General features: G+C 38.3%; 1 protein-coding gene and 1 pseudogene across 1 annotated transcript; one reads left to right on the top strand and one right to left on the bottom strand.

Annotated features, from left to right (window-relative positions):
* The first annotated feature begins 10409 nt into the window (after window positions 1-10409).
* LOC122114069 (putative olfactory receptor 52P1) lies at window positions 10410-11336 on the top strand. The gene has a single exon (XM_042687164.1). The coding sequence runs from the start codon at window positions 10410-10412 to the stop codon at window positions 11334-11336; it is 927 nt and encodes a 308-aa protein (XP_042543098.1).
* Window positions 11337-17075: 5739 nt separating this feature from the next.
* Window positions 17076-20083, bottom strand: LOC122114054 (annotated as a pseudogene).
* Window positions 20084-25121: the final 5038 nt, after the last annotated feature.

Raw genomic sequence — 25121 nt, 5'->3', positions numbered from 1 at the left:
GTGTCTAAGAAAATTGAGCATCCACACTTTTCTCTTCTAGTTGGCCAGGTCCAAATGTGAAAGTGGAGCTAAATACTTTTGCTAAAGAGGCAGGAAATTGTCGCTGTAGTTCTATTCCCTGGGAACTTGTTCTCTTCCTTTTCATTTTTTCCCTTGTTCCTTATATTGCCCTATTGACACTTCTTACCTAAACACAGTTAACATTTGGGGGCCACGGATCTGTCACTGTGCTGTGATCACATGACCTGGGGCCCACCTCTTTTCTATTGCAGCCCATTCCTCAAGAATCCTAGAATGTGCTTTCCCTTCCTTTCTTCTCTGTGATTGCTCCTGGCCATTCTGCTGTGTTCTTTCCTTCCTGGGACTTGACTATTATGAAGAAGTTACTGTACATGCTTTCATACTGGCCATGGTTGCACGGTTACATTATGACTGGCTTTGTAAGATGCATTGCCATGATTTTATGATGCCTGTAAAAGATACCTATGGTAATATAACTCACAGGAAATTGTACTCCTATATGGAATGTAGGTAGAACACTTACCTAGGAAGAGAGAAAGGCAAACACAGCTTGAATATTAAACATTATCAAACTTGCATCTCCTGGTGTCTTTTGCTGGGAACCTACTCATTATGCTCATCTCCATAAGCTGTGCTGTCAAAGAGATCATTACATTAAGCTTACAGCCTGTTTCCTATGGGACTCAATCACTCTTGGTACCAGGACTTCCATATACAGAGTTCAGTTGGCATAGCCTTAATATAATTAATCCACTGTATATCTCAGGCCTGCTGCAAGTCATTAAACTATTTGTCCCAGAAAAACAGTTCTGTATCACGTAGGACTTGACATTATACAAAGTGGCTGTCAGAAATTGACATTGCAGCTGAAATTTGCTTTACCCTCACCCCTTTACCTGTTGTAATGCTCCTCTGATTATCTTCTCCTCCAACTACATCTTCTCTAAGGCAATCTATACTTGCATTAAACATTACAGGCACCGGGCTGAGAAGGTGTCTCAGTGGTTAAAGCGCTTGCCTTCCATGCCTGAGGCCCTGGGTTCGATTCCTCAGCACCACATAAGCAAAGAAAAAAGGCGGAAGTGGCACTGTGGCTCAAGTGGTAGAGCGCTAGCCTTGAGCTGAAGAGCTGAGGGACAGCGCCCAGGCCCAGAGTTCAGGCCCCACCGGACCCAAAAAAAAAAAAAAAAATTGCAGGCACCTACTAGATATGAGTTTTGGCCAACTACATATGCTTAACCTTAGCTCCCAAGAGACTCTCTAAACCATTAGTATACATGTTTTATTACACTATAAAATTCCTTGTAGCATTTGCAAATATATAGACCGTTCATCTACAGCCCCATGGTTTATGATTCAGTAAGCTAAGAATCAGACCTCAAAATTTTCCCTTCTTTCAATAAGCTCCCAATGGAATCTGATGCAGCTAGTAAATACATCATACTTTAAGGACCACTCCTTGAAGAAAATGGATACTTCAAAGTATTTTACTTTATTAAAATCTTATTAGTATATGTTAATTGTACATAATTAATATGAAATCCATTTTTACGTTGCTGTCAGGATTTTTTAGTATAGAGTCTACATATCAGAGACTATGTGATACTTGTCTTTCAGATTCTGGCTTATTTCACTTAAAATAATGATCTCCAGTTTCATCCATTGTCCTGGAAACAATAAATTTTCATTCTTTATAGCTGAATAATACTCCATTGTATATATGTATCTTTTCTTTTTTTGGTGGGGGGGGGGGGGTCCGGTCGTGGGGCCTGAACTCTGGGCCTGGGCGCTGTCCCTCAGCTCTTCAGCTCAAGGCTAGCGCTCTACCACTTGAGCCACAGCGCCATTTCCGGCTTTTTTGTTTTTGCTTATGTGGTGCTGAGGAATCGAACCCAGGGCCTCAGGCATGCAAGGCAAGCACTCTACCACTGAGCCACCTTCCCAGCCCTATATATATGTATCATGTTTCTTTATCCATTCATCAGTTGACCAAGTGCCTGAGCTAACTCCATAGCTTTTATGAATAGTTCTGCCTTAAGCATGGGTGTACATACATCTCATTATATGCTGGCTTAAATTCCTTTATATATACCTAGAAGTAAGTGGTATAGCAGTCAAATGGTATTTCTTTTTTTCACTGTTTTTTTTATTGTAAAAATACTGTACAGAGGGGTTACAGTTACATGAGCAAGGTAATGAGTATATTTCGTATCCAGTATTGTTGCCTCCTCCTTTGTTTTTCCCCCACTATCCCATCCTTCCCTGGTATTTTTCTTATTTATTTATTTGTTTGTTTGTTTGTTTTGCCAGTCCTGGAGCTTGAACTCATTGCTTGGGCAGTGTCCCTGAGCTTCTTTTACTCAAGGTTTGAGATCTATCACTTGAACTACAGCTCCACTTCTGGCTTTTTCTAAGTACTTTATTGGAGATATGAGTCTCCAGGACTTTTCTGCCTAGGCTGGCTTCAAACTGCGATCTTCAGATTCAGCCTCTTCAGGATTACAGGGATGATCCACCAGTGCCTGGCTGGCTATTTTTATTTTTAGTCTTATTTTTTCTTCTTATGTAAGAAGAAAGAATATTAACTAGATATTCTTCTCCAAATTCTTATCTACTTCATATTCCTGGTTGATTGTTCTACAGAACAATGTAGCTACCACTACCATGTTCAATAAATTGTCTTAAAAATCTAAAGCAGATACAATTTATAGCCGCTTTCCTTTTTTAGATCCCTATCCTAAAAATTCTTCTCTGTCCAGAGTGTAAAGTACATTCCAGAACCCTTTAATACTCTTTAAATTAAAATAAAACAGGCAAAAGTAATCTTTTGAAAGTCTCTTGTTCATGTTTCTTAAACAGGCCCACCTCTCCTAAGTTCTGGAGAGAGATATGGATAATAATAGTTCTGTGCCATGTCATCTTGGCTCGGCTAAACTGTACTCCTTAGAACCTTCCTTCTGCTTCCATTTGACTATTAGAAATACTCTCTTTTGAGAGTTAGTATACAAAAGGGAAGTAGCAGCTTACACACACACACACACACACACACACACACACACACACACACATTCATTATTGAAACCCTTAACAGAGGTGCTGCTTCAAAGGGATTGCACAAATGCACTAAAACACCATAGTCTGATGAGTTAGAGAATGAGTGGGCCTGACTTAATCAGAGGGCAAAGCTTGGAAGAGAGCTTAGAACTTCCTTGACAGGGGAGAGGCTTGAAACTAGCTTTCTCGCATGCCTAGGATTGCAAAATGTAATTCCTGCTATCTGTTCAGTGGGCTTCCTTCCTTCCTTCCTCCCTTCCTTCCTTCCTTCCTTCCTTCCTTCCTTCCTTCCTTCCTTCCTTCCTTCCTTCCTTTCTTTCTTTCTTTCTTTCTTTCTTTCTTTCTTTCTTTCTTTCTTTCTTTCTTTCTTTCTTTCTGTCTGTCTGTCTTTCTTTCTTTCTTTCTTCTTTCATTTTTCCTTCCTTCCCTCTCCTCTCCTCTCCTTTCCTCTCCTCTCTCCTCTTCTCTCCTCTTCTCTTTTTTCTCTGTCTCTATCTCTCTCTCTTTCTTCCTGCCTTGTCTCATTATTTGTGTACTCTGTAAGGAATCTGAAGTGTTTGAGAGAAGGAAAATAACACATAAAATCATTCTCAGAAAGAGGAAATAGTACTGAGGGTGGAACATGCCTATAATTCCAGAAATTATGAAGAGGAGACAGGATAAAAATTTGAGATCAAACTGGGCTACATAAGACTCTGTCTCCAAAATCCAAAAGGAAAAAAAAAAAGCTAGAAATGTGGCTCAAGTAGCCTATCCAGGACTGCCTAGCCAGTCCAGGATCCTGAATCTAAACTCCAGTATTATCATGGAGTGGGGGAGGCCATAAGATAGATACAGAATATAAGGCAGTAAAAGTATTATACAATGTTATAAAACCCTAATGAAAATTTGCATCATAGGTCTATAAAAATATTAGCCTACGAAAGTCATATAGACTGATATAATAATATGATGAGAAGCCAGTAGTCACAGGTACTTGTGACTCAAGACAGTTAGAAATGTGAGGCAAGGGCTGGGAAGGTGGCTCAGTGGTAGAGCGCTTGCCTTGCATGCCTGAGGCCCTGGGTTCGATTCGTCAGCACCACATAAGCAAAAAGAAAAAAGCCGGAAGTGGCGCTGTGGCTCAAGTGGTAGAGCGCTAGCCTTGAGCTGAAGAGCTGAGGGACAGTGCCCAGGCCCAGAGTTCAGGCCCCACGACTGGACCCAAAAAAAAAAAAAAAGAAAGAAAAAGAAAGAAATGTGAGGCAAATGGTGAAGATTTGGAGCACACCTAAATACTCCTGGGGCAATAATACTGAGGTATCTACTCTGAGCTCTGCCCTGTGTCCTGAGCACCATCTAGAAGGTCATAGCCATGTCATAAGGGGGAGCCTACTAATAAAGGGAATGAGGAGCATGAAAGGACGGTTTAACAACGTGAATAGCAGGAAACAGAAACTTGTTTGGAGGGGAGGAAAGTGAAGGGAGAAATGAATAGCAACGGAGGGAGGAAGGGTGAGCAATGCAGTTACTATATTCAAAGTATATTATGTAAAAATTGAACTATGTAACTTGAGGGTAGGAATCAAATGAGGAAAGAAAGGGCGACATTGCTCAAGATGCACAGTACTCATACTTTGAGTTGTGGAATTGGATTGTTTGTGTAAAACTACTTAATAAAATTTCTACATAAAGAAGCATAACTTTGTATGGAAAGTGTAAGAGATTTTGCAGAGAATTTGGCAGCATGCTAAAAGTATTCAATATGATTATTGACAGACACAATATAAACATAAATAGATGGGCAAAATTGTGAAAAATTGTTGTCAGTGTTCTTCTTGAATAGAATATCTGTGATTAAAGAGAACAGCACTATGAACCTGGACAAAAGACTCGATCCTAAGAAGACATCCAATCTCCCCTAAGAAGCTATGAAGTAGATGCAACTCCAATGAAAACTCCAAGAAGAATTCTATGGATGGATAATGGAATTTATATGAAAATAAAAGAATCTAAGATTAGTCAAGTTTATGAGAGCAAGGTGAAAAGACTTGCTTTGTTAGGCCCTGTAGATTATTAAAAGCCATAGAAGTTAGTGTCAAATTACTACTGGAGTATCACTTGGGTGAAAAGAGTAAAAGCAAAGTAGACTCACACATTCAAGTTACCTATCTGGCATTGTTAATCAGAAATAAAAGAATGTATTAATCAATGAACACAAAAGGGCAAAATTTTTCTCAATATCATTGAGATTTTCCCAGAGTACCACACCTATTTCCCTACGATCTCAAAATGATGTATAAAATTACTTAAAGTTTATCTACAGGAAGAGAGGAGAGTTTAATTGTAAAATCCAGATGATGAAAAGAATCTGTGGATTTCCCAGGGTAAAGATGTCACCACAAAGCTGCTCCTATTTTGGCAAAAGTGAAAAGAAACTACATATCCAGGTAAAGACTTACTATGACAGGGAAGCTAGGAACAGGTAAAATTACCCCCTTTCCTCTGGGGTCAGAGTGCCCTTTAAATGAAAGTCCAGTGGGATCTCTTAATGAACTTCTTGTACTCTCCTTATTTTCTTGGTCTCTAAAGAGCCATGGCTGTGCCTAGAATTCTTAAAGGATGAAATAATAGAGCTCAAATTCTCTTTATATATCCTAAGAGCCTCTACCCATTGTAACAAGAAAGCATTTGTGTTATATTGCAGGAAAGAAATTCAGGATGAGAGCTGGGGTGGGCAGAAAGCTCATCCTGTGGGTTTTTCCCTTCCAGTGAATGAGCACAGGAGAGGGGAGGGAGGGTAGCTCTGAAGATTTTGACAGGCAGATCCAAGCTGTGACTTTCAAATGTCAAGACTCTGGTTACCAAAAGCAAAGCAGTTGGTAGGAAGAATGTAGTAGACCATTTCCAGGTAAGTTCTTACTTATGTAATTAAAACAACTTGCATCTATCTTCTTGTTTGCGGCTATGGTAAATTTGACTTCTTCAAGATTTTCTATGCCTTGTGTGAGGATGAGTCATCTTAAGCTCCATAGACTCTTTCAAATCTGTTATAAAATTTATTGAACTTTGAGGCTGGGAATGTGGCTTAGTGGTAGAGTGCTGGCCTCGTATGCCCTGAATTCGATTCCTCAGGACCAAATAAACAGAAAAGGCCAGAGTGGCACTGTGGCTCTAGTAGTAGAGCGCTAGCCTTGAGCAACAGAAGCCCAGGGACAGTGCCCAGTTCAAGCCCCGGAACTGGCAATATATATATATATATATATAACTTTGATGTGGCTATCTATAAAATGTGCATACTGAAGAAAGAAAAACAAAGAAGAATGGGGGATAGGAGACAAAAAACAGAGAAGAAACTAAGCATGAAGACCTACTTCATATACTCGTATAACTAGTTTTAGCCTTAACTCTTGAGCTGAGTCGTTCTTAATATGTCTGCACAGGGAAGTTCCTGCTCTAAAGAATAGAAGCTGCTGGAGCTGGGAAGGTGGCTCAGTGGTAGAGTGCTTGCCTTGCATGCATGAGACCCTGGGTTAGATTCCTCAGCACCACATAAGCAGAAAAAGCCAGAAGTGGCACTGTGGCTCAAGTGGTAGAGCACTAGCCTTGAGCTGAAGAGCTAAGGGACAGCGCCCAGGCCCAGAGTTCAGGTCCCACGACCAGCAAAAAAAAATAAAATATAAAGAATAGAAGCTGCTGTGCACCAATCTGTACTTCCAGGTTCAATTGCTGGAACCTAGGTTTCAGAATTGTGAAAGTCCTCAGAATATCTATCTAATGTTCAGTCTGCTGTGAATCACTTTTCTTTTCCATGAAGTATAAAGATGTTTAGAAACAAAGGTTGTTTTTTTAAGATATTAGGCCATTTCATATCACATAAAATTGAAGTTCAAGATGCAATGAAGCACAGCTTCATGTTTAAATAGGGAGCCAGTGACATGAAGGTTATCAGGGATAGAAGAGCCAGAGTAAGCACTGTGGGGCAGGAAAAGCTTATCAGACTGAAAAACAAGCCAGGTGCTGGTGGCCAACCCCTGTAATCCTAACTACTCAGGAGTCTGAGATCTGAGGATCATGGTTCAAAACCAGCTAAGTTAACCAGCAAAATGCTAGGACTGGATGTCTGGTTCAAGCAGTAGAGTGCCAGACTTGAGTGGAAAAGTCAAACAAGAGTGCAAGTTCCTGGGTTCAAGCCCCAGGACTAACACAGACACAGTGAAATGGCTAAGAACAGGACACACAGGGTGAGAGGTGGTAGAAGATAGAATAAGCTGAACCCAGATGCTGCCTTATACTTTGTGAGGATTGAGAATACTCATGGGGACCCTATGCCAGGGTGCTTTAAACATCATGATGCATAAAAAATCCTGATTTTCTTCTTTATAGCATAGGAAGCCATTGAGGGTTAAGATAGCATGTTATTTCTATTTCCAAAGATTTTCAAGATGGCATAGCTGCTCTGTGAGCAGCAAGTAATTTGTAGGGGCAAGAGAAGCAGAAAGAGCAATGAGGAGTGATGCCAGCAGCTGTTTGAAAGCTAGCTGTAACCGTGAAAGAAGTGAGACTCACAGATTCAGTGTCTGGGAGGTGGGAGAGAGGGGCCTCACTGCAGTAGCAATTGTGACTCATTTCAGATGCAGATGGGTAAACCTTAAATGAGAATTCATAGGAAGACAGTGTGGGTGCCAATGGCCCTGGTCAGCACTAGGGGGCGTTGTAGAAATGAGTAAATTTCATTTTCATTTCTACAATAAGTAAATTTCATTTTCATTTCTACAAAGTAGAAGGATCATCTTCTTGGGTATGTTATTAGCTTACACTATTTATACAAGAGGGATTTCATTGTTACATTTCCACATGTGTTTACACTGTATTCCAGAAAGTTTCCCCCTACCACCATCTTCTTGCTTGGAGGTGGCAGACTAAGGAGAACAATAGTGTGGTGTTTCACATAGATGTAGGGATGGACATGTGTTATGATTGCCTAGGTGTTTGGGAACTCACCTGAGAGCTGTGGTTATGTTTCTTGGAAGTTATGTTCAGCTGCTCAGCTGGAGGAGAAGGGTAGGTGGAGGTTGTTCAATAGAATAACACTATTACTCTATTAGTCCAGCACAGGGAGTGAAGACCAAAGATATAGAATATAAACACAAGAATGTAAATACAATGATGGAACTGCTTTTATAGCTTGGTGAGAAGGTAGGATGGTAAAGGAACAAAAAGAACCTGAAACACATTTTTCAGATATTATTAGGTTCTAAAAGAGTAACTTAATGTTACATTTTATGGCGATAATAGTATCTTATAATAGTTTTAGTGAATTCAGTGATTCACATCATAAAATCATTAAAATCATGTGTGTCCTCTGTGGTGGGCTTCTAACTCAATATATCTAAATCACATCCTTTTATGCCACCTCCTATAGATAGGCTTTCCAAGGTACACTTTTACCATAGGAAGAAGCTCCATGCAGCACAATTGATTTAATATCTATTTTCCTTTTTTTGTTATTGTAAAAATGATGTAAAGAGGGGTTGAAGTTACATAAGTCAGGTAATGAGTACATTTCTATTTGAACGGTGTCACCTCTTCCCTCATTTTCTCTCAGTTTTTTTCTTCCCAACCCCTTTCCCCGACAAGTTGTATAGTTCATTTTCAACATAGTGTCCAGTGAGTATTGCTGCTGCATTTGTTCCCACCATTTCTGTGCACCCCCTACCTTCCCCTAAGCAGATAAACTTACATACTAGACAAAAGGTACAGAAATTTAAAAAAGCAACAAAGGAGAAAAAATCCAAAACAAAAACAGAAAGCAAAATAACAAAATACCCCTTGTTTCCATTTCTTGGAGCTCATTTTGATAACCATTAAATTGTACATAATCATATGCACAAAGCTATTGAACCTTTGTGGTCCTCTCCTAAGAACATCCTTTATTAGTCTCATTGTGTGGATGTCTAGAGTCCTGTATAATTTTTCATGTCCAAGTGTTTAATATCTACTTTCATCTTAAATACTTCTTGTAGTCCCTATCTGAGATGCTTCCTGCTTGTGTCAGAACTAACATATCTGTATCTCCTTAGTTTGTATGAATGCAAGTCTTCTAAGAGTTCCTCGAATCACTTTTATAAATCATATGGTTGTGCTAATATGGTGCTAAGAATATTGGTGACAGTGTTACTTCCTGATACAGGCAAGGGTTTTCCTTTGTGTTGCTGATCCTTTTCTCCCATACTGAACACAGTAGTATGAAAATTGAATTCTTGCTAGAAGTAACAATGGCAATATAGAATTTCTTTATCCCTCTGTACGGTATTTTCACATTAAAAAATTTTTTTAAAGATGATGGTAAGTGAAATGAACCCCAAGATAGGGACACAACTTTTTTTTTCTTTCTTGCTATTGTTTTTAATGTATCTAAAATGTACTATGTGATTTTTTGGTTTCTCTTATATGTTCTTCCTCCACAGTATAACCCTTGTTGTCACTGTATTTGATGTCAGTGTCCTGCATTTTGTATATACATTTTTCTAATTTGGGAAAGGGAAGGGAAATAGCAAAGTTTTCTTGATTTAATTACTGCTTAGAGTGCCTGTAGATTTCTGGAAAACAGAAATTCTAATTAATTCATCTTAGGAAATGAAGAAAACAAATGTCCTTAGATATTCCAGCAGACCAGCTTGGAGCAAATACTTTAGAATTAAGAATAAACACAATTGACACATGAAGACCAATTAAGAAGAGAAAGAGATTCACAAATTGGTTCAGGAAATCTTTTTTTTTTTTTTTTAATTGTCTAACAGCACATATGTACTAATTTAGGAGATGATCAATTGATAGTGTCCTTATTTGGACATTGTAAGTACCATAGGTTGATATCTCCTCAAAAAGAAAAAAAAAAAGACAGCTGCAGGAAGAAGAAAAGGTTATCACCAATAGAAATCAGATCCTGGAAAGAAAGAGAGCACATAAAAGTGCAAATATTGTGCCTTCAACCACTCAACACTCTTGGAATAAGGGGTATACATTGAAATCTTCCCAAAGAGGTACAACCATTCTTTTTTCAGGTGTCCCTGAATTGCTCAAATGTGAGGGTTGAAAATAAAGGTTCACTACAACATTCTGACACAGAAAAGAAAACAAAGCCCCAGAAAAGACAGATTGTAAAACTGATCATGGTGGTTAGAGGTTGACCTAAAATCAGAAGTAGACTTCATCATTCAAACAGGTAATTAATCACTCCCTAGACCCCAACTCAGCATGTCATTAGTCTCAGACTAATACAAGGATCTCACCAAACATGTCTCATTGGCAGGTGTATAAATCATCTTGTACCACCACCAGCAGTTTCTGCCATGCTGCTCCTCAACCATTCCAGCTTCATTCTGGTGGGCATTCCTGGCTTAGAGTCACAGCATTCGTGGCTATCGGTTCCTTTTTCTTCAATGTTTTTGGCTATCCTCCTTGGTAATGGAGCTATCCTCTTCCTGGTGGCCACACAGCCCACCCTTCACACACCTATGTACCTACTCCTGGCCCTGCTGATGACGGCTGACATTATATCCACTCTTGCTTTTGTGCCCAAGACCCTGTGCATCTTCTGGCTCAAGGATCGAGACATAGCTGCTAATGTCTGTTTCACGCAGATGTTTTTCATCCATGGGGCATCTGTCGTCCGATCAGCTCTACTTGTTGCGATGGCTTTTGACCGTTTCGTGGCGGTGTGTGAGCCATTACGCTACAATACAATTCTGAGTCATTCTCTAGTTGGGCGTCTGGGATTAATGGCTCTGGCCAAGGGTGTGATCCTCATCCTGCCTATGCCTCTTCTACTTCAAAGGCTGACTTTCTGCCAAAGAGTCATTCCTCACACATACTGTGACCACATGGCTGTGGTGAAAATGGCTTGCAGCCACACTAGACCCAATCGCATCTACGGGCTCTTTGTGGTATTGCTTGTGGTTGGACTCGATCTGCTTCTCATTGGCTTCTCCTATGCCCTCATCCTGCAGGCTGTGGTACGCCTCAACTCTCGAGATGCCACCTTCAAAGCCCTCAACACCTGCTCTGCCCATCTCTTTGTCATCCTTGTTACTTATGTGCCTGCCCTCTTTTCTTCCATCGCCCACCGCATCGGTCGCCACATTCCACCTCATGCCCATATTCTCCTTGCCAATCTCTACCTTCTCTTGCCTTCAATGCTCAACCCTATCATCTACGGTATAAAGATGAAGGAAATGAGGAAGAGGGTGGCCAAATGCCTATGCAGAAGAACTTCATAGGCTGACAACTGACAACACTTTTCTTCAACCATCTAAGACTTAGTTGTTTCTCCGCGTGAACTGTGCAAAGAATAGACCACAAAGAAATTATTTGCTTCACCTGCCCGTCCTTTCTTCCTTCTTTCTCTTTCTTTCCTCCTTCCTTCCCTCCCTCCCTCTTTCCCGCCATCCCTCTCCCTCTCCCTCTCCCTCTCTCTCCTTGCTTTTCCCCTCCCCCTCTTTTCCCCCTTTTCTTCCCCTCCCTCTTTCATTCACAAAGGGCTAATGTGTTTGTACTTTTATTGAGCTATGATCTTCAAAAGCAAGATCTTAAGGGATCTCTTTCTATGTGTATTTAACAAGGACAAGGACAGTACAAGTTCTCTGATGATGTTCATATCTGCATTCACATATATCAACTAGACACAAAGTTTCTTTCTATATAGAAACAGATTTTCTTTTGTTGTCTTGATGGAGAGTTTGTATTGACACCTTTTTTGCTTTTTTGGTATTTGCTATTGCTTAGTGTGTGTGTGTGTGTGTGTGTGTGTGTGTGTGTGTGTGTGTGTGTGTGTGTGTGTGTGTGTATGTGTGTGTGTATGTATCTGTTTCTAACTAGTACCTTCTTACTAAAGGAACCTGGCACCCTTTGTCTTTGCATTGCACCTTCACATGTAAAACCTCTTTAGACAATTGATTTTTATCATGACTTTTTAATTTAATAGGATTCTGATATTTTTCCCAAAGTGGGCAATGATGATACTTAGGGTGAAAATGGAGGAAAATTGATGATGGATATAGATGAGATCCAGAGACTATTAAAAAGGAAAATGTGATAAGAAAGAATAATGGAGGGGTAGATTTCATTAAAGTACCATTGTATGCATGTATATAACTATACCAATGAGATACCATTGTATTAATTATATACTAACAATGTTTTCAAAAACACAGTGATGCCTGTAGCTTTTTGTTTGCCTGTAGCTCTTTATGTTTCTTGAAAATTAATGGAATCTTATCAGAATAAATGACTTGAGAGTTTTCCTTGAGGACAACAAACCCTACATATTATGAGGTTTGTATCATGAGAGAAAAATAGCTAATACTACATGACACACTGTCCTATTCACAAAATATGATGAAATAGCTTAGTATTTGCCAATAAAGGAAGAAGAATCTATTTCTAACTCTCACACACATACACACTCTCTCTTACACCTGTATTCCTTAAAGGCACAGATCAGTACACTTTTCTGAACATGTTTTGACTTGTCAGTTAATGTAGTCGAGGTCACAATTAATCAGCTCTTCTACTGTAGTGCAATGAGAGTCACATATAATGAGTAAACAAATTCCCCTCTCTTCCAAAAATTAAAAAAAAACTTTATTATACCAATAGACAGCAGATCAAATTTAGTGCAGGAGCTGTAATTTTCTAGCCTCTGTTCTAAAACCACAGCATCATTTATAAAAAATGAATAAGTGGAATCAACGTCTATTAACATGGGGTTGGTTAAATAATACTACAAGACAGGTTTTTAAAAGTGAGATAAATTGATATATGCTATCATGGCTTGAAGTCAAATAGTATTCATTTAAACAATAAATTGTAAAATAGTATTTGTAAACTTGATTTCTGTTTTTAAATTTTATTTTATTGTAAAGACGCTGTACAGAGGGGTTACAGTTACATGAGTAACGTAATGAGTACATTTCTTGTTGAACATTGTTACTCCCTCCTTTGTTTTTCTCCTACTATCCCTTTCCTCCCCCACTGATTTGTTTTTGCAGTAATAACACTTGCAGAATTTTTGTTTGCATAAAAAATATGCCTGAACAGACCTGTTTTACTATGCTGAATGGTTTGCCCTCCAAAATTCATGGCCATTCAAGACTTCAGAATGTGTCCTTATTTAGAAATAAAATAAATATTTGTAGTGTAATCAAGTTAAAATGAGCTGATGATGCTGGATGAGAGGGAAATCTAACCTAAATGACTGGCATCCTTGTAGGAAGAGGAGTATTTGATTCAAAGGAGGATGGTATGAAGACATACCCATGAAGGATCAAAAGAGATGACAGAAGCAGAGGTTATTGATACACTTTCAAGGGAAAGCATGCCAATGATTGCAAGCAACCATCAGAAGCTAGGACACAGGCAAGGAAAGAGTCTCCCCAGTGCCATCAAAGGGAACCGGGCCCTGCTAACAACTTGATTTGCAGTTAGTCTCCAGAACCATAAGAGGAAAAACAACAACAACAGCAACAACTATTATTTTAAGCTGCCAAGCTGTTGGTTATATGTTATTTCAGCTCTAAAAAATCTCAAAAATAGATTAAAATACCTCCTAGACATCATCTGGTGGAAAGTGGGGAAGGATTGTTTACATTGTACAAAATGCATTTTAATGTTTACCATTTCTGTTGTGTATATTGATAACTATTCAAAATTGCTATGGTAAAAAGTACAAAGTGCTTTGTCCCTTTGTTCTAATAACTCTATTTCTACCTGTTTTGAGTGATTCTTACTTTCTCCAAACGAATGAACTGTCAATACAGCAGCATGCTTAATAGTCTTTTTTGTGTTTGTTTTTGGCTTTTGTTTTTGTTTTTAAGACAAGGTCTCCCTAGGTAGCTTAGGCTTGAATTCATGATCCTCCTACCTGAGCCTATGGAATGCTAAGAATACAGGTAGAATACAAGTACATGACACCATACATAGCTTCGCATGTGAGCTTTTTAAACAACAAAGGTCTAGAAACAATCATCTGTCCATCAATAAGCAACTGCTTAAATGTATGTTAGCACTGTATAAGAAATGCTACAAAGCTTTGAAAAAAACATCTAAAATATGATAGATATGGAATAGTCACTAAGATATTATTTAGTAAATAACACAGATTTTAACTGTTGTATTCTCATTTGTATAAATTGACAACTAGATTCAATTTTACCAACACATAATATTTATTTACTTTGCATGGCTTTTTTTCATTCCTGGCTGAATCTCTACCATTTGAGCGACATCTGGCTTTTGCTAGTTAGCTGGTAATTAGTCTCTCAGATTTGTGTGCCCAGGCTGATTTCAAACTGTAGTCCTCAGATCTCAGCCTCTAACCCCTTAACTTTACATTGGATTAACTGTCACAGTTTATATGACAATCTTGGAAACACCGACAAGGTTTGCTTCTATTAAAGTCATTGGTGCTTTACATGAGTACCTCTGGCCTACATTCCCCTTGCTTCTGATGTCAACATCTTGACTTAACTTTAAAATAGTCTATGTCTATCCTCTCTCCTCATATTTTAGAAAGAATCAAATTTGAAGTATTTTTCTATAGAATTATGGAAATATAGTTGCATGGAGACTTGCTTATTACTTTGAATATCCTACTACCTTGGACTATTTTATCAACCATATTTTTCTCAAAAACAATAAAACATGGATAATAAAATTTGAATGATAATACATTCTTATTTAGTTCTGCCCCCAAAATAAGACTCAGAACGTAGTAAATACGCAGTCAATCTCTGATGGCTCATGCCTATAATACTAGCTACTGAGGAGACTGGGAAATGAGAGTGAGACCTAAAGCCAGCTTGGGGCAGATCATGTCCGATACTCTTATTTTCAATGAACAGCATAGAGCTAGAGCTAGAGGGCTGGGAAGGTGGCTTAGTGGTAAAGCGCTTGCCTTGCATGCATGAGGCCCTGGGTTCGATTCCTCAGCACCACATAAGCAAAAAGAAAAAAGCTAGAAGTGGCTCTGTGGCTCAAGTGGTAGAGCGCTAGCCTTGAGCTGAAGAGCTGAGGGGCAGCGCCCAGGCCCAGAGTTCAGTCCCCACGACCGGACCCAAAAAAAAAAAAGCTAGAGTTAAAGGTGTGACTCAAGTAGAAAAGCATTATCCAGTAGCAAAACAGCAAAGTAGAGCACAATGACCTAAATTTGAGCCCCAATACTGGCACAAAATTAATAAACTAATGAAATAAAAGTAAATATATTGAGAAACTATCAACACCTTTTCTTGAAGCTCTTTTTCTTTGTTGAAGTTGTCTTTTGTAAGTTTTTTGAAAGAACATATTCTAAGTTTATCTAAATTAGGTGTAATTGTTTTTTCTTACTAAAAATAGATTCTTTGAGGTTCTAAAAGTTGGAAATTTTTTAACCTACAGAGAGACCTTCAGTAGTAAATCCTTGATTAATATCAAAGGAAGTCTTAAATCTGTATTCAATGAAATTGAGTTTTCTATTAAACAATCCTCACCCATCATTTCATAGTAATTTGTGGTATGAAATTAACTTTTACAACTATGACACTTAAAAAGTATTCCAAGTTGACTTGTCTCAGGAGAACCTTCACAGATGCTGGAATTAGTGGAAACAAGCAGAAGTGCTGACTCTAGAAGGTTTTACTAACACCAGATTAGTTAAAATGCATATCAGCCTTTGAACCCAAGGAGCCTCTCATTTTCTTCCTTTTTCTTGAATGTTTCTCTAGAAGTTGGAGATGGTATTTCCTCTACCTAATTTTTCTAGGCTCATGAAGAAGCAGCAAGTTCTGTTGCCCAAATGTAAGTCTCTTCATTAGAGATAATTAAATAAATGACTCTCATCCTCCATTCCCCTTTGAACACACAAATAGAGATACATGCCCAGACCCACATTTAACTTAAGCATGCCTGGGTAAGCCAAGTAGTAGTATTCTAGCACTCACTGGTGGTGGGCCAGTTATTGTTTGCTCTTATGTTATTCACCATATGAAAACATACCACTTTATCCTGCATGAACGGGTGTTATTGTCCAAAGTGTTTTTACACAATCAAGCCAGAAACAGGACACTGAAATTGAAAAGGAAGATGCTACATGTAGAAAACCTTAAAAGATTCAACAAATGCTCAGCAACTTGTACAGTAACAGAATTAACACAAATCAGCTGCATTTCTCTAACAATGAATTGACCAAACTTTAAGATATCACTTAACAATTTGAACAATAATAATAAAGTATTTAGAAATAAACCAAAGACAAAGGGTTTGAAAAGTGTAAATTGTTGAGAAAAGAAAAAAAGCAGAAAGATAAGCCTTGTTTTAAATGCCAAATAATTCATTTTAAGTGTGAATTAGCATGGCATTTCTAGAAGCTTTGATGATATTAAACACACCAATAGAAAGAACAATGTTGAGCTGGGGTGTACCGCACTTACCACACACACACACACACACACACACACACACACTCGCTCGTGCCTACATGTGAACAATACAAAAGAATGTAATGATTGCGGGAAGATGCATGTCTCACTGGTCAAGCAGAAATACTTCTTACAAGTGTTTTCAGGAAAAAATGCTTATGTTGTGATTCAAAATAGAATTTTAACAAAGTTTACATGTAAAGGGGGAGACATCAAAGTAGGTAAAAGGCTTCTGGATTTTTAAGAAGCATTTCAGCAAGTGTAATTCCCAATTGTCAGAAGATGAAATATTTTTCCAAGAAAATAAACTGATTTACAATTTTTTTTTAAAAAATTTTACATATTGTATCATAATGTAATTTACTCAATTACACTGTTGGTGATGAAAAGCAGATGCTACTTTATTCACAAGGGATAATTGCCTTTCTTTTGGGTTCCTGAAACCAAGGTCTCTCATAAATTTCTTAGTAGCTAACCTACCAATTTGGCCTCTTTCTGCCACTTGTTGATTCCCTTCAAACGTCATTCACTGACTACTCCTTCCCCATACCTGTAACTGCTGAATTATCAAACGATTTTCTGACCATGAGCAGTGGTGATGGGCTCCTTCCTCAGGCACAGATACTTGGTCACTTTGTCCCGAAACTCCTTCGTTTTCACTCCATAAATGATAGGATTGAGCATTGGAGGTATAAGGAAATAGAGGTTGCCAAGGATCGTGTGAATATGAGGTGGAATGCCTTTGCCAAAGCGATGGGTAAGAAAGGAGAAAAGCGAAGGTGTGTAAGAGATGAGCATGACACAGATATGTGTGGTGCAGGTGTTCACTGCCTTGTGGTGGGCTTCCTTAGAAGACAGACGCATGATAGCCCGGATGATCAGCACGTATGAGGAGGCAATGGCTGAGATATCTAGCCCAACCACCAACAGGGCTATCACGAGACCATATATACGGTTGAGTGTGGTGTCCACACACACCAGCTTTACCACAGCCATGTGCTCACAGTAGGTGGTAGGGATGACACGGTTGGCATGGAAGGGCATATGCTGAAGGAAGATGGGCATGGGGATAATAAACACGATGGCTCTCACCAAGCTCACAAGGCCGATGATCCCAATGCGACTGTTAGAAAGAATGGTGGCATAATGCAAGGGCTTGCAGATGGCCACATAGCGGTCAAAAGCCATGGTCGTTAGGATAGCAGACTGTAAGGCAGAGATGGAGTGGATGAAGAACAGCTGGACCAGGCAGCCTTCATAGCTGATCTTACTCTGACCAAACCAGAAGATGCACAGCACCTTAGGAATGGTGGTTGTAGACATGCCCAGGTCTGTGAGGGCCAAGAAGCAGAGAAGCAGGAACATGGGCTTGTGGAGGGAACGCTCTGTGGAGATGGTGAAGAGGATGGTGCAGTTCCCGAGCACAGTGACAAAATACATGGAGGAGAAGGGGATAGACATCCAGCGGTGTTTGTCTTCCATCCCAGGAATGCCTTGGAGAATGAAGAAAGGAGGGTGGCCGGTGGCATTGCACATCCTCATGGTGGCACCCTGGAGATGTACCTGAGGAAAGCCATCATGAAATGACCTGAGTGCTAATGCCAAAAGATAGAAAGAGTTTCAAAATGAAAAACAAACACTAGGATATCAAAATGCACACAAATGGTTCTGCAATTGGGAGAGTGCACATCACACTGTACAGTGGTATATATAACATTGATTAACAATGTTCTATAATAGCATCCATGTTGTAGAGAAGATATTTTGTCATGTTTTCATTTACTAACATGCTAATATATCTACAGCTATATATCTCTATATATATTATCTACCTATATCTGTATATTTATGTAAAACATGGAACCAGATAATTTGAGGGTCTGGGTGTGGTTGGGAGAGACGAGTGATGAAAGAAAGGGGTGAACTGATCAAGATGCATGGTACTCCCTACGGGACATGTTGAATTGAAACCCTGCACACAACTACTTACGGGTAATTTTTAAAATAAAAACAAAAGCAAAAGAATCCAAATGACCCTCAGTAGATGAATGGATCAATAAAATTTGGTATATAATACATATATATATATACATACATACAATGGATTTCTATGCTTCCATCAGAAAGAATGACACTGCCTCTTTTGTTAGGAAATAGAAAGACTTGGAAAAAAAAAAAACATATTAAGTGAAGTAAGCCAGACCCAAAGAAATATAGATCCCATGGTTTCCCTTATTTGCAATAATTAGTATATGTCTAGAAAAATCTTATCAGATGAGCAGAAAAGCTCAAAAGCTGTGTACATATGACCATATCAGATGATGCTAAGTGAAATGAACCCCAAGATATGGACACAGAGATTTTTCCTTAACCTTGATGTTTTTAACATACTATGTATTTTTTTTGTTTCTTTTGTGTTTTCTTCCCCCTGTAGTATAACCCCTGTTGTCACTGTATTTGATTTTGGTTCCCTGCATCCTGTATATACATTTATCTAATTTGGGGAGGGGAAGGGGAAATAACAAAATGCTGAAACAAGGACACAGGATGACCCATTGCAACAATGATACCCACAGGACACTATGTTGGAAATGAACTTTACAACTTCTGGGGGGTGAGTGGGGGAGGTGGGGAGGGAAGGAATAGTAGGAGAAAAACAAAGGAGGGGGCAACAATGTTCAACAAGAAATGTACTCATTACCTTACTCATGTAACTGCAACCACTCTGTATAGCATCTTTACAATGAGATAAAATAAAATTAAAACATTGCAATTCTTCAGATAGATAAAAACAAAGAATGAACAAAAAAGAATCTTAATTTATTATTCGGTAAAAAATGCTATTAAATATAAGAATGAAACTGGGCGACGGTGGCTCATACCTGTAATCCTAGCTACTCAGGAGGCTGAGATCTGAGGGTTGCATTCAAAGCCACCCCGAGCAGGAAAGTGTTAAACACTTATCTCCAATAAACCACCAGAAAACTGGAAATGGCGCTGTAGCTCAAGTAGTAGAGCACTAGCCTTGAGCTGAATTGCTGAGGGACAGTGCTCAGGCCCATAGTTCACGCCTCATGATCGACCAAAAAATAATGTATTATGACATATTATAAAATGAACATTTCCACCAAAAACCTTGCACCAAAGTATGTAAAACTACGGGCAAAACTACAAAAAAAAAATAGAAATAACTTTCTCTCGGAAACCCACAGACATGATATACCAACAATAGTTTTTCTTTAACAAAAAATTAAAAGCTCAAAATAATTTCTGCCCTCCAAACTTAACAAATAGTGTTAGCAGTTGTGGGACCTGAGTGAACGGAAAGCTTTTTAATAACTTTGCCATAATGATGAAGAACACAGTGAGGCATAGGGTGGTAGATGACGAGCACTAGATGACTATGGAATGTGAAAAGGAACCCCACCTTCACCTAAAACCCCTTACCTGACTGTGAGGCAGTAAGAGAATAGGAAGCTGTTCGCAGACACCTGCAGCTGTGTTTGGGTGAGAATATACATGCAGGTGTCTTTTAGCAAACATTCGTGTGGATGGATGTATTCATGGCCCCACATCTCTTCACACCTTACTTCTGGACATCTAAAATTCATGAGGTGGCTTTTTAAGTAATGTAAATAAAGGATCCCTAAGGGCTTTAGAATTAGCTGGTTGCTATACTCCCATATACAAAGGCACCATTACTATTAAGCTAAAAAAAAAAAAAATAGTCCCTTGTGGTTGCTTGAGCTCTCAGGACATGGGGCTGATTCATCTTAAAGATTCTGGAAATGTTCAGTCTTTGCCCTTTTTGTAGGAACCTGAGGAGCAGACAAAGTTAAAGATGATCAATGAATGAACAGATAAATGTGATGGGTGTGTATATACACGCACTTGCACATATATGTGTATATATATTTTCAGCCTCAAGAAAGCAGATTCTGACATTTGTCATAGCGCTGATGCATTTATTGAGCATTATGCTAAGTGAAATAAATCAGACACAGAAAGAAAAGTATTGCATGGCCTCACTTATGTGTGGAGTTTGGGGGGAAATTCACATTATAGATACATAAAATAAAGTGGTCTTTACTAGCAGGCAGGTTGGACAGAGGAAATGGGGAAATGTAGGTCAAAGGACATAAAACAGGAAATTTGTAAGGTTAACAAGTCCAAAGATGTAATGTACACGTGAACACTCTACATGGTAACAGCATATTGTATCAAGACTTGTTGAAGGAGTAAATTGTAGCTTCTCTTGATACAGTGGAGAAAAAAATGAATATAAGATAATGAACATTTTTTACTATGCTAACCATTTTAATCTGATAGGTATGTTATAAAAGCATATTATACTCCTTAAATGTACACAGTAACAGTTTTTTAAACATAATCTGGAACTAACTGTGGCATGAGCCAGTGTGAGAACTAGAAGAGACTTTACGCTGGCTGAAATAATAATCAGGTCCATTAAGCCATTAGAGGGGCAACACCTGTTGATGAATACCTTAGCAAAATTCCTGATAACAGCCCTCCCCCACACACCCAGCAGTCAGTCCCAATCCTTTCTGGCTTTCACTCTCTAATGTTTGTCCCAGACCAAGGGTTTCATCCTAGACATTCATCTGTATATCTTCTGCAATCCACATTACCTTTGCCTACACAGCCTCTTTGGCCTCAGCGTCCTTCCTGCTAGGTCCTGGTATGGCCATATGTATTTTTATTAATGCAAAAGAAGCAATTTACTGAAGATTTTTTTTAAAGTACCTTGCTGCTAGGTGCTGGTGGCTCACACCTGTAATTCTAGATACTCAAGAGCCTGAAATCTGAGGATTGTGGTTCAAAGTAGCCCAGGTAGAAAAGTCTGTGAGACTCTTATCTCCAATAAACTACTCAGATAAAGCCAGAAGTGGTGCGGTGACTCAAGTGGTAGAATGCTAGCCTTGAGTACAAAGAGGCTTAGGGACAGTGGCCAAGGCCCTGAGTTCAAGCCCCAGGACTAGAGGAGGAGTGAGGAAGCTTGCTTGCTACCAGGAAGCAAAAAAATATGTTTTGGGAGGGAAGACAAAGGAGGAGGGGCATAAATGGTGGGAGAAAGAGTGAACAAATGCAGTCATTTATATTTAATGTACAGTATATAAAAATTGAACAACGTAACATGAGGGTAAGGATGGAAAAGAGAATGAAGGAGAATGATGGGAAGGTGACATTGATCAAAATGCATTGCATTTACAACCTGACTTGTGGAATTGTAACTTCTTTGTACAACTACTTAATAGAATTTTTTAAAAATTAAAAAGGTAGACTGGGAATGTGATTCAGTGGTAAGGTGCTTACCTAGCAAGCATGAAGCACTGGGTTTGATTCCTCAGTACCACATACACAGAAAAAGCTGGAAGTGGTGCTGTGGCTCAAGTGGTAGAGTGCTAGCCTTGAGCAAAAGAAGCTCAGGGACAGTGTCCAGGCTCTGAGTTCAAGCGCTAAGACTGGCAAAAAAAAAATTAAAAAGGTAACTTGCTAGAAGTACTGTAAAATTCACACAGGAAAAACAAAGCAAATGCAAAATCACTGAAATAACAGGTCTCACTCCTGTACAATTTATCAAAGGAATCTAAGTCAGCATACAATAGAAATGTCTGAACATCTTTGGTCACTATGGCACTATTCATTATAGTCAAGTTATGGAATCAGCCTAGAGGCCCACTGAACAATTAATAGATTCAGAAATTATGAAATATTTACACAGTTGAGTATTACTCAGAATAGCTAAAGCAAAAAAAAGCTAGGATTATTATTCATGTGGTAGAGTACTTTCCTACTAAGACTGAAACCATGAATTTAAATCCCAGTGCCATCAAAAAAAAGTATTTAAATAAACAAATGGGTCTTATTGCACATTTTTTCATACATGTATATAACATACTTTGATTATAATAGCCCCCCATTATCTTCCCTAGCCTTCCCAACAACTGTTCTTTTTCTTTTTCCAAATAGTACTACCCTCTTAATTTTGTGTATTTTTAACATCTTGATCCTGAGTATGTGATATTTCTTTCCTTGCTCTGGCTTATTTGTCTTAACTGATGCTCTCCAGTTCCATCCTTTTGCTTGTGAACACCATGATCTTGTTCTTCCCTGTGGCTGAATACTACATCATGTATCTGCATACCACATTTTCTTCATCCGTTCATCCCCTGATGGCTAGCTAGGCTGAGTAGAGGGATTACTAAGGAAGAATAAGTAGACTAGGAGAGGAAGAATAGTGAGGGACTAATAGAGGACAGTGGAAGGGATGGATTTGATCAAACCATGATGTATGTACATGTGAAAACGTTACAGTGAAACTCATTAATGTGCACAATTAATAAAACACAACATATGTGTAATCAGTTACTATGTGTTAATAAATTACTAAAAAAACTAACAAAAATAAAATACTAAGCCAAACATAAACTCCTCCTCAGTGACTCAGATATGTGGCCATTTTTTTCCCTTTTCATTTTCCTTTTAGATACAATAGAAATGTCTGAACATCTTTGGTCACTATGGCACTATTCATTATAGTCAAGTTATGGAATCAGCCTAGAAGCCCACTGAACAATTAATAGATTCAGAAATTATGAAATATTTACACAGTTGAGTATTACTCAGAATAGCTAAAGCAAAAAAAAGCTAGGATTATTATTCATGTGGTAGAGTACTTTCCTACTAAGACTGAAACCATGAATTTAAATATCAATGTATCAAATGTTTTATGTTTTTATACTTTTACTTTATATATATGTATATTTTATATTGCATTTATATTATATGTATGTTATATATTTATAATGTTTGTATACTTATATTCATATATTCTAAAATAAATATAGAGCACATTTTTATGCTTTATATAAATGATAAGTCATGTCATTCTTCTGCATTTTGAGTTTTGTTCAGCATTACATCTCTGAAACATATCTCTGTTCACATACATAGATCTGATCATATATTACTTCTATGAAGAATATTACACATTTTGGTTATGTCAGTTATAACTTCTTAAGATTATAAATTCAAACAATATAGACATTGTTTTATTTAATATATTGATAGTCTAAGCTAAAGTTGATAGATCTAAATTTATAATTTTATCATATATTTGTATGGTTTTATATATCTGTTTTTCTAAATACACATTTCTACTTGTATAAATGTATATTAAAATAATTTTGGTCAATTAATAATAAAGAAAATGATTTCATGATTAGAACGTATGGATCTTTAAAGATAGAGCTAGAAATATCAAGGGTATTATATATCTAGGTATCAATAGACAGATAGAGCCAGATTTATCTAGGTACATATGTGTCTATATAGAGATAGATATATATAGAGATATCTTTCTAAGTGGTACTAGAAAGTTTGGATGCAGAGCTTTGTGTTTGCTATACCTTCTAATACTTGAGCAATAGTCCCAATACATCTTGTTGTGTGTGTGGTCCCTGGGCTTGCTTGTTTGATCAGCTGGTTTCAAACCAAGATCCTCCAGAGCTCAGCATTTTGAGTAGTTAGGAGCACAGGTGTGAGCCACCAGCACCTGACTGACTTTATTTAGACCCCATCTCCTTAGGTAGAATAGGCTCCTCTTGCCTTAGGCTTCTAATGCTGAGTTTACAGACATGTATCGCTATCCCTGCCTTCTGTTTTTCTCTATTTAAATGCTGATTGACATAGTAAACTAACCAGAGATTTTTAGATTATAACCAAGAGGCCAAGTTCACTTTTTCTTTCCTTACTACCTGTTTGTCTACCAAATAGCCTTACAAGGAAGGACTTGGATACATTACAACTCCATAAGAACTCCCAGTTTAAGCTTTCAATGGCTGTGAATGTAATAGTTTTCACTTGAAAAGGGATAATGACAATATGTACAAGAATAAATTTCTTGGAGCCTAGCTGATTATTACAATACCAAAGAAATCTTCTTCAGTGAGGACCAAGAACAAGCTTTGTTTGGAAGTCAGAAGCCACAAACAATGGCTTTTGAAGTAACTGCATGAGAAACTTGTTCTGTGATTTTCCTACGCAATTGTCCTTGCAGATATCTCTGAATAGATCACCTAGCGGTCAGCCTCATCTATTTCAAACCTAATCCTACGTCCCAGAGGCCTGCATCTCACTGAGCTGTGGCTGACAGTCAGTGAAGACACTCTTGGTCTAAGAAAATGCTGGTATGAATGAGTGAATAGATGAATGAATGAATGTGTGTTTATTCTCAGTTCCTTGAGGTGAGAAGTTAAGAGTTGTTTTCTTCAGACATATCTCCTACTTTGACCACATGAGATTTCTGTACATGGAAAGAATAAATCTCCGTGGTTCTCACATTGCCACTGGACTTTGTCCTTTCAAGACTTTGCAGGTCCCTTAACGGGCTATATGGTAATATGACAGGAAAGTGGAATTCTGTAGACATAACATGTTTGAGTGCATTGCTCTAAATACTTAAAAATCTCAGATAATACACTATCCTGGCTTTTTGGGATTAGCTCCAGTACAAGGACAAGAGATACAGAAGAAGGTAAAATGTAAATTGTAACTTTTCCCTCTTGTTCCTTGAGTATGTGTGGAGTATGG

This window comes from Dipodomys spectabilis, unplaced genomic scaffold, assembly GCF_019054845.1.
Source record: "Dipodomys spectabilis isolate Male_0828 unplaced genomic scaffold, ASM1905484v1 ptg000003l, whole genome shotgun sequence".
In the NCBI taxonomy this organism is placed as follows: domain Eukaryota; kingdom Metazoa; phylum Chordata; class Mammalia; order Rodentia; family Heteromyidae; genus Dipodomys; species Dipodomys spectabilis.
Note: the sequence above shows the minus strand (reverse complement) of the source record. Positions and strands in the feature narration are given on the sequence as shown.

Coding starts and splice junctions, on each gene's coding strand:
- LOC122114069 (XM_042687164.1), top strand. CDS start 10,410: ATGCTGCTCCTCAACCATTCCAGCTTCATTCTGGTGGGCATTCCTGGC.